Source organism: Trichogramma pretiosum, unplaced genomic scaffold (assembly GCF_000599845.2).
Source record: "Trichogramma pretiosum strain Unisexual culture from Peru unplaced genomic scaffold, Tpre_2.0 scaffold231, whole genome shotgun sequence".
Classification (NCBI taxonomy): Eukaryota; Metazoa; Arthropoda; class Insecta; order Hymenoptera; family Trichogrammatidae; genus Trichogramma; species Trichogramma pretiosum.
The window spans coordinates 2,947-13,988 of record NW_019640897.1 but is presented as its reverse complement, the minus strand read 5'-3'; the positions used below and the strand labels follow the sequence as shown (position 1 = coordinate 13,988).

Here is an 11,042-nt window from a genome sequence, read left to right as displayed (position 1 = left end):
GACACAGCTTCTTCTAAACTTGACACAACTATTTTATCCGAATTTGATACAACTTCTTTATCCGAACTTGACACAGCTTCTTCATCCAAACCTGACACAGTTTCTTCATTCGAACTTGACATAACACTAGTTGACATTTCTTCGTCTTCCACTGCAAAAGAAAATATATATGGTCAGATCGTAGAAGAGGAAAAGATGTCGAGGAAATTGCTCCAGTTTTTTTAAAAAATAACAAAAGCTGTTCATAATTCCACGGTTTGAATCGTACGCGCCATATCGTATCTGAAGTGAAGGCGGGGCTATGGCGTTTTATCTTGCTCGACAATGTTAAAATCTGGCCCGTGACGTCATAGCCCCGCCTTCAGATCATAATACTATGTATCTTCTTTCACGGCTCTCGGTGGGATAAGTCATTTTCTAATCTGGGAATCGAATGTAACGTGTGTTTTAACGATATTTTTCACGAATATAAGCCTAGTTACGTTTATATGTGGAAAAGCGAATTGAGAAGAATTTCCGGTAAATATTCAATGCAACACATGGCATTTCATCTAGTAAATGAAATTTTACGAGTCATCAATCATCAATACAATAAAAGAAGAAGAAGAAGAAGAAGCAGGCGAGACCGTAGGAATTGATCGTACACGAATGTCAAGAAACACGAATCAAAACACGTGCTCGACATAATGTCAAAACTTTCTGTAAGGCTCATCTGTATAGAGCGACAAATACCGACATACCGACATTATTTTGTACCAATTTTTTTTATTCTCTAGGCAACCATTAAAATTGAAATTTCGTGGGAGTGAATATAAAACTTATAAAAATGTGCCAATGTCGTTAGATTTTAATGAAGTGCTCAATGAAATCGTTTTAACTAATTGTTTGACGACACGTTACTTTTTGGGTTATAAAAGGCGGATAATTGAAAATCAAGTTTGCTTGAAAGTACCGGTCATTTAATTGAAAACTAACGACATAAGCACATTTTTATGAGTTTCATAATCACTCCCATGAAATTTCAAGATTAATGGTTCGCTAGAGAATACAAAAAATGGGTAAAAAATCATTACGTATTTTTTATCGACTGAGTGTGTATAGACCTCACTCAATGCGCGCACCTATCCAAATAATTGATACGATTTTTGAGTATCAATTTTTTTATATTATATACTTGTTAAATAAGTAGTTAGAAGTATTGATTTATAACACCAATTAGTGTACTTACTTTTGTTTTGTCCGTGGATAATTTTTCAATACGAGTAATTTTTAAATTGTCTCTCTGACACGTGCACCTACACCTACGCACACATTCGCGATTAGACAGACGTCAAGATTTATGCTGGTATCTATTAGTCGTGTTGTATAATAACAATTGTTATAAATTTATACTTACTTCTTGTGAGGGCTAATTGAAGTTGATCGTATCACCGATGGCTTAAATTTTAATTTCGAGGATTATGAAGCCGAAATGACGGGCGGCTAAGCCAACTTGAGTTGTACACGATTGCGTGTTTCGATCACAAATGACGATGCCGGAGAAAAAATGTCACGCAGTAAAGCACGCGGAGGTTTCGAGAGATGCTACCATCCAACATAGAGCGCTAGCATACAATCGGAAAGATACGTTTCACTTTCCAGGAAATAGTCGGCGCGATGCTCACGCTTACTCTAATGAAATTCGAAAAGTCATGAAAAGTTTCATGAAAAGTAAAGTATAATCCGTCGGGAAAACGTGTAAGGGGCCAACAAATTCCCAAATTTATCAAAAAAAAAATTGATTCTTTCTTAATGAAAGGAAAAACATTCCTTCATCTTTGCATACATTTTCAGTTATTTTAAGTTTTCTATTTTTTCAATGTGAAACGTAAGTTCAAACAAAGTTTTTAATTGAATTATTAATCCTATACTTCACTTGTGAAGGCCTCGAGCGCCGAGCGATGCGAGGGCTTGCCGAAGGCGCCACAGCTACTCCCTCCCCAATGGACTGGGCATTTTGTCCAGGCAATGAGAATGATACTCTTCTTCTGGGTGGTGAGGGCTCGCTGCTTGTTGAGGCTGTCGCTGATTGCGACCGAGAGTGCTGCTGTAGCTCCTGGGAGGGTCTCGGCTCCTGTTGACTTTGACGAGCACCCGCTTCGTCGGCTGTCTCGAGGAACGCTGGTTTGAGCTGATCAGTTGAGAGGGTTTTTTCAACTCCGTTGACATCGACAACGAAGGTCCGCTCAGTCTGAGTACATATTCGCAGCTGCCGAGCTCCTTGAAGACGAAAGGCCGATGTTGAACGTGGTGAGATGCTGGCACCGGACGCATCGCTGCAAAGAGCTGCCGAAGAGCGACGACGAAATCGGCTGGTTGCGTCTGGGCAACGTCTTGCTTAGCTATGAACTCTCCGGGGATTCGCAATGAGGTGCCGAAGAGCATCTCGGATGGAGATGCTTGGAGTTCCTTCTTGAACGTCGTCCGAAGGCCGAGAAGGACGGCGGGCAGTGCGAGTGTCCACGACGTCTGTGGTGAACATTTGAGCTCCGCCTTGAGCGTTCAGTGATGCGCTCCACCATTCCATTTCCTTTTGGGTGATACGGAGTCGTGTGGACGTGCTTTGCACCGACCATGCTGCCGAGCTCCGCCAGAAGTTTCGACTCGAATTGATCTCCCTGGTCGGTGGTGATGGTCAAAGGTGTGCCAAACAGAGAGATCCAACCTGTGAACAGAGCCTTGGCGACCGTTGGTGCAGTGATGTCGGTCAGTGGAATTGCTTGTGGCCAGCGTGTATATCGATCAATAATCGTGAGGCAGTTCTGGCAACCTTGAGACATCGGCATCTTCACAATGTCCAAGTGGATGTGATCAAATCGCCCGTCCGGCGTGGGGAAATTCCCTAGCTCGGCTCGGTTGTCGCCGAGTGATGCAAGGGCTTGCTGAAGGCGCCACGTACACACTACTTTGAATAGCTATACAAAATTTCATTTCATTTCATTTAGTAATTTTTACAGAAAACAGGATCAAAGTTTTTGATTGTGAAAACGATAATCGAAAAAGCTTTACATTAAATTTGAATCTAAGACATAATTAATATAAATTTTATAGGTAAACCATGCTTCAATTTATACTATTATTACTATCAAATTTTCATCAATATTTTGATTCATTATTGCTTTGAAAAATGCTACCAATTCACAAACACAATACAATTGGCAAAGAGCTTCCTCCTATGCCAAATTTGTAATATATTTTTGACGTTTATTCAGACTCGTTCTCCACAAAAACATAATTGGGTTACCTGAAAGAAAAAATCGAAGTACAATATTTTTCTATTCTGGCAAATAATTAAAAACTTATTAATCTATGAATTCTTTATCACAATCTTACTCATTCGTATAATACACGTGAAAAGCCCACATCCATAATAAATGTATACTGAAATAAATCTTATGAGTATGTTACAATACGCGAGTATGATCATAAAAATAGTAAAAGCAATTAAAGTATTTTCGCGTAATGTAACGATTGACTGTAGTACAGATATTCAGGAGAAATTCATATAGCCATGATCCAAAAGACTCCATTATAATGCATACGTAGATCTTAATCGACAATGTGTGATCATTAAACTCAGGTGCGGCATGATAACGTCGATTATTACCGAGTGTTCTGGTCCATTTAGATAAATTTAGATAAAAAGGAGATCTTTATTAGAATTTACGAGGCTTTCATGTGATCAGCTGGCTACGTGTTTCAATCTTAACATCTCAGTTAACCCATTAACGACCAAAATGCTCGTTTATTTTGTTGGTTTTCGTAGCGATTTTTTTGTAGTTTGAGGCCTCCAAAAAGTTTCGTATGGACCTATTTCGATTTAAAATTTAATGTCTTTACAGAAACTGAGCTCAAAATGTCGATTCCTTGCGCAATAAAAAAGTTATGGTTACTTATACGAAAAAAAAACGTCACATTTTTTGCAAAAAATCAAGTTTTTGATTTTTTTTTCACCATGTTACCGTTAGGGAATCACGATATAAATATGATCAAGGTATCACAGAGAATTTTTATGGAATTTTTTAACTCCTTTTCAAACTTTCGTTTTTTGCCCTTTTTCTCTAAATTCAGTAGTTTTCGAGTAAAAATGAGTTATGTTTTATATGAATATAAGTTATTTTTTGTTTGAAGTAGTGGTTCGAAAATTCCTTAAAAATTCCCTGAGATACTTTGATAGTCGTGATCACCCCTGATCATATTTATATCGTGATTCCCTGACGGTAACATGGTGAAAAAAAATCAAAAACTTGATTTTTTGCAAAAAATTTTACGTTTTTGTTCGTATAAGTAGCCATAACTTGTTTATTGCGCAAGGAATCGACATTTTGAGCTCAGTTTCTGAAAAAACATTAAATTTTACATCGAAATAGGTCCATACGAAACTTTTTGGAGGCCTCAAACTACAAAAAAAATCGCTGCGAAAACCAACAAAAAAATCAAGCAGTTTGTCGTTAATAGGTTAAACGAGATTTTTTTCTCGAAATTTCATGTTTTTTTTTTACAAAATTGTTTATAACTTTTCATTTAATGATTTGTTTTTAATTCTGACCCCGGATTCGAAATGTACATCAAATTTTACGTGAGAAATGATATCTGAAAAGTTTTTTAAACAATTTCTAGTCGGTGTAATTCATCGCTATAAATGTTGTCCAAAAATGGTCATTTCAGGCATTAAAGGGTTAAGATGCTTTACTGTTTGTGAATTCTCTTGCTAAATATATGTCACGTGTTCGCAGCTGACTCTGATTCCCGTAAAGTTTGCTAAGGCTCGCAATCGTTGTGTTTGACCTCCTTTTTTCGTTTCATAGCGGCAGAAATTAAATACACTCGGCAACAAAATTATCGCAACAAAAAAATTCATCGAAATTTTGTCGATTTTCAAATGCTTCTATCTTGGGCTAGATTTATCGTATCGACACGCTTTTTTTTTAATTTCTTGGAAATTTTGTCCTCTTTAAATCCATATAAATTAAGATAAGATTTGAGTTAATGTTGAGTTACCAGTAGTATTTGAGCGTGACCCTAAAAATTACTGAAAACAAATGACTGTTTGAACGTGTACCATTTTTTTATCGAAATCTAACATACACCATCGCAAAGTGCTCTTTTTAACGAGTAATTAAAAAAAAAAAGACCTCTCTACGATTTTTTTAACGCCCTGTAGGTCGATTTGAAGGTACGGTTTATGTACGCAAAATGCCCAGAAAATCGTCTTGATTTTAGGTAAACGGGGGATTTTACGTACTTTAAATGGTATCTTCAAATCGACCTGCAGGGCGTTAAAAAAATCGTAGAGAGGTCTTTTTTTTTTAAATTACTCGTTAAAAAGAGCACTTTACGATGGTGTATGTATGTTAGATTTCGATAAAAAAATCACTGTGGTACTGGTACACGTTCAAACAGTCATTTGTTTTCAGTAATTTTTAGGGTCACGCTCAAATACTACTGGTAACTCAACATTAACTCAAATCTTATCTTAATTTATATGGATTTAAAGAGGACAAAATTTCCAAGAAATTAAAAAAAAAAGCGTGTCGATACGATAAATCTAGCCCAAGATAGAAGCATTTGAAAATCGACAAAATTTCGATGAATTTTTTTGTTGCGATAATTTTGTTGCCGAGTGTAGTATGTAAAGCAGTGAATTCACATGCTTATTGCGTATCTCATTAGAAATCTACATAAAAAAGTGATTGATTCTTCAAACATTAAACACAAAAATATTCCACCACGAAAGAGTGTACAGCTTCGTCAATTGCGAAGACTGCTTAACGTTTTCGAGTGTACGATCGCACGAAATTTGTAGGAAAATTTGGTAGATCCCGCTTAGCACAGTGAATGTTATTGAGACGAATTTCAAGAAAGCTAAACTAAAAGTTTTTGTAGCACGACATTCGGTGTTCGGAATTCTGTGTTTGCAATTCGACCGATCTTTAACTGCTACGATATTGCAAAGTTGATATTTCTTAGACTTTCCAGATAAATAAATAAGTCGAAAAAAAATTGAGAATACGATATGATCTTAAGCATTTGTAAGGAACGTTGATTATACAGAAAATACTGCGAATAACAGTAGCTAAAACTATTAAACTTGTGCTAAAACTGAAACGAAAATTGCGAATGTGAAAGATGAATCGCGTCTCCATTTTGTAGCGTGGGGAGAGGGAGAGGATGGAAGCTCGCAAATCAGATGTCAAAGCTGTGCGAAAAATAGAGAATGAGGTAAGAGGGGGAATTCTCTCGGAGTAGCCATTTATTCACAACTTGAATCGTGGCCATATTCATTCGAATAAGCTGCTTCATTTTGAAAGTCAAGAAGATCTGTGATTTAGCAATAATTATTATAGTTGGAAGCTAATGATAATTAGTAATTTACGATAAAACTGTTATATGTACCACTTTCGAGTTTTTGGCATTATTTCAAAATAAAAAAAGACCTGTTTTTTTTTTTTTTAAGCAAGGTAAAAAATCATTATACATTTTGGTAACCAGCAAATGTTAAAAATCCATAGGATAAATTATCTCAACGTCATTACCTCAAATATTATTCACTCAGATGACGAGTAAAATATGAAGTCAATCGGCCGAGTACATTGGAGTGACAGTTTCCACAGGATTTTTTTTCATTACACGTAAAAATTTGCTGTAGCTAGCTCATTTTCGTTATTTTGGACTGATAATTCATCTGAATATTCATCAAATAACTATAAACTGTGTATGATTTATAGATGAATGAAATTTACTATATTTAAAAAAAAAAATTATTTTTCATGCATTGGTGCAACGTAAAATGCATGTAGAATTTTTCGCACACTTTTTGCAAATAAAATTTTTGGACACGAGTATGCTGTGAATAGCCTCGTTTTTTTATGTGATATCAAACTATTATAAAAGTATACTCGCTTATTATTGCATAAAAGTATGTATGCAACAAGTGCTAATAGCTGGGCCGAAAAATGTCTTTATAGTTTGCGTATCGTACACCATTTTTTAACTGACTCCTATGAAGTCGCTAAAATCGCACCCGATTCGCAAACGAGCGTAGTGGAGGCGATGGAAACGATGCAGCTGCACGAACAGCAATTTACTAAAACTGAGATACACACATCCAAGGCCGAATGACGAACGAAAAATGATTCTGGGAGCCATATGTTCGACCAGACAGTGCGCTCGCGTGGGGCATCTTTTAATGTATCGCAACTTTTCTAACTCGCCGTGGTTGGCACAATTATGTCTGAAAAAATGTAGCACACATGCATTCCGATAGATTTTTGTCTATTTTTTCGAATGGTGATATCAGTTTTCCGAAAAAAGTTAATTTTCATGGAGAAAATTGGCTTCAAAGTTAACTCAATTTTTCGGCAAGTATGCCCCCTTCGATTTTATTCGTAGATATCTCAATCGGTAGGTAGTCTAATAACAAAAGTTTGTGCAAAATTTCAAGTTGGAGACTGAAACGGTTCAAAAGTTATGAACAATTAAGTAGCGAACAACGTGGTTTTTGGATGAATTCGGGCCGTGCGAGTCTATTCTCGTCGACTCCCGCTACCCCCTCTCCTACTGGCTGAGAGGAGAGCAGCTGCACGTGTCCGGAATTTGTCCGAAAACCACGTTTTTGCTACTTAATTGTTCATAACTTTTGAACCGTTTGAACCTCCAACTTGAAATTTTACACAGACCTTCGTTATTAGTTTACCTATTGATTGAGACATCTACGAACAAAATCGAAGCGGTCATACTTACCGAAAAATTGAGTTAACTTTGAAGTCAATTTTCTCCATGAAAATTAACTTTTTTTGAAAAATTGATGTCACCATTCGAAAGAATAGACAAATATCTATCGGAATGCACGTGCGCTACATTTTTTCATACCCAATTGTACTAGTCACGGCGTGTTAAAAAAGTTGCGATGCATTAAAAAATTGCCCCACGCTAGCGCACGTTCTGGGCAAGCGTGAAATACGATATATGTAACCACCTTTCACTTTCATTTTTCGTGAAAGTCATTTGGCCCAGTCTTAGAAAAAATTAGAATTACTATCCTCTTGTAGAAGACTCACTCACATGCGAAGAGAAGAGAAGGGGACCTTTTTGGAATACAGAAAATACTTGCGAATGGTATTAATGCGAATAGGAATGGAAACATGAACTATTTGCTGCTTTTCGATAAAATATATTAACGATAACAAAAATTTTATCTAATACCTATGCCTGGAGAATAGTATACTTTAGTTGCTAAATATATGATTGCTAAAAATTATGACGTAATGCTACAGCTTAATTGAATTTGTTGTAAAACACGTGACCTTGAAATGGAAAATTTCGTACGTTCGTCTGCGTTGCAAAACTTGGCTTAGATTATTTGCTTTTTTCATATATCTTTCTTGGAATGGAATGGAAATATTTAATTATTATTCAATACGTTATAGATATACACCCACGTTACTCTAAATTAGTCATGAGCTTCTCATGATTCGGAAGCATACGCTGAAAAAAAATTTTTTTGGAGGAATCTAGCAAAAGTAATTAGCTTAATCTGCAAAAGATATTTTATAGCATTCTTATTTGAAAATTGCAAATTTTCAAACTCTTGCATTAAAAAAATATTGTATGCAATTTATGTAAATATGCTTTTCCAACAAAACTCGTCACAGCAATCGCTTTTAGTTTTTGCAATAACTTCGTTTTTGTAGAATAATTTCGGAATAATACAGCAGTAATACACAACCTAATAATTATGCCGTGTTAGCCAAATATCTTTTGTTTCCGTGCTGACCACTTACGCGAAATTTTTTTTAGATAACCTCTTTAAAAGGCCGACAAAGCGATCGGCAAAACGTCGACTAGGAGATGAGAAGTGTGAGATTTTACACTCTCACCCACCGCCTATAATTTTTAATAAATTTTGACGTTCGCACCGCCTTTATCGCCGTTTTATTTTTTATTTAACATGTACCTAGAAAGTCGTAACGATTTTATCATGATAACCTCTTTAGTTTGAATGCGCCATATGCATCAACTCCATGTAAGGAAGCTTTGGATTAATATCTTGTAATGGAAAGGCTACGGCCTACACTATGGGCGGGCCTAGTGACTCCCCTCTTCTTTTGCTTCTTCGGCGCGAGTTGCTGCTGTAGTCCTATGAATGCTCTAGCACCTTCAGTCTTGAATCAGGCTTCGGCGCAGACGTTTGGTCGTGCTATATCGAGTTCTTAGTTTTTCTTTCAAAAGTTTTTGAAATTTTGTGCATCATGGTGTATCCGAAGTTTAAAAAAAGTTGCCTGTATGTGAATGGTGAGGAAATCGAAGCGGAAGAAATTGAACAACAAGTGATAGAACAGTCAGTGAAGGTGCAACCACTGATACAGCAGTCGATATCACCTGAATCTTCGAGCGTGCCTATGTCAACCGAATTGTCGAGTGCGAAAGAACAATTGTGGCTGGACTTGCAGCGATGCTTCCAACTATACATAAAAATTTACCAAGAAAATCCTGCAAATGAGCATGCATTGCAGGAAGTGTGCCGAACGTACGAAAAATTAAGTAAAATTTACCAACAATTTCACATACAGCGGCCGATATCACTCGAATCGTCGAGTGTGCCTATGTCAACCGAATGGTCGGAAGAACAACAGCGGCACATGTACCACGTGTTCCAACAACTCATCAGTGATAAATCAAGACAAAATCCTACAGTGCAGCCAATGATGGAGCACTCAGTGAATGTACAATCACTTATACAGCCTCCGACGTCAATGAACGTGTGGACTGCACCAACACTATATCAACAACTTCTTGCATATCAACTCGCTCAGCGATCCCTTGTCCAACCAATAGCTGTTGCTGGTCTTGAGCACATTTCTCAAGTGGCGAGTCAACAGCGACGAAAATCAGTGAGAAATGGTAAGTTGTAACTTATATTATAATGTTGTGTACATTTTTACAATTTTATTTGATGATTAAATAATTTACTCATAAATTAATTTATTTTAGATAATCAACGACTCAACTTCAAAATGAAGAAACCGCGTACAGGAAAGAAGTACAAAAATTATAGATCGGAGGACATGCAGAAAGCGATCGAATTGTCGCTTTCAGGTTGGACACCATCGAAAGCCGTCGAGCTTCTAGACAATAAAGTACCAGTACGTACCTTGCAAGATAGGTTAGCTAAAATACGAAAAAGTGAACTTGGACTACCACTTGTCAAGCCACTTGTCGAGACACAGGGCGAGCTACAGGACGAACCACGTAGCGAGTTACAAAAACTCACACGTTAGATTAGTATATGAATCGGTTCGGAAAATGCGACATACTATACATTCCAGATTTTTGTATATAATTTATTTACAGGCTTAATAAGTAAGAGCCTCGAGTGCCTCATGGTTTCATCATCATTCTTCTACAACTGTTTTAGTTAGAGACCAAATTTCGAAAAAGTAACTTAACTAAGATGTTCATTACTTAATTTTTGAAAATTTATTTCAAATGAAAGGAATAATTCATATAAAAATTTTTTATTGTAACTTCAATTTCTCGAGGCTAGATATTCTAGTCATCATTTTATGTACGTTTTGTATTTTTATAAATAAAATTTCATGCAAAAAAGATATCATTTTCAACTTTGTTTTTAATAAATTATGAAAAATATAAGCCAGAATATTTAATAGGCATTTTTTGTATCAAAAAAGTCTATATTAATGTTCAATTAAGCTGGTCTATACCCCACATTTTTTACATTTATATTGTTATTTATATTGTTTTATATAGCATTTATATTGTTGCTATGAACACGAGAAAAAATTTTCATCCAATTCCACCGACCAGATTTCCCGGAAAACGTGTTTGAAAATTTCAAACACGTTTTCCGGAGAAACGGCTGAACGGAATGAGCTGAAATTTGACTGAGATATTCAGAGCAACAAAATGAATGCTCCCACAGAGCCTTTTTTCGATCCGTTTAATTTAGCAATTTTCTTATTTTTCACGTATTATCGCATCGA

General features: G+C 36.2%; 1 protein-coding gene across 1 annotated transcript; it reads right to left on the bottom strand.

Annotated features, from left to right (window-relative positions):
* Nucleotides 1–1,968: 1,968 nt before the first annotated feature.
* Nucleotides 1,969–2,825, bottom strand: LOC106657525. The gene is made up of 2 exons (XM_014379108.1): nucleotides 2,613–2,825; nucleotides 1,969–2,508 (listed from the first exon to the last, which is right to left on the bottom strand). The coding sequence occupies exons 1-2, from the start codon at nucleotides 2,823–2,825 to the stop codon at nucleotides 1,969–1,971; spliced, it is 753 nt and encodes a 250-aa protein (XP_014234594.1).
* Nucleotides 2,826–11,042: the final 8,217 nt, after the last annotated feature.

Bases quoted from the DNA above. Each gene is read 5' to 3' on its own strand.
- LOC106657525 (XM_014379108.1), bottom strand. From the start codon at position 2,825: ATGCCGATGTCTCAAGGTTGCCAGAACTGCCTCACGATTATTGATCGA. The intron at 2,509-2,612 runs GTCGGTGCAAAG...TGTTCACCACAG, and splicing joins TGGCGGAGCTCGGCAGCATG to ACGTCGTGGACACTCGCACT.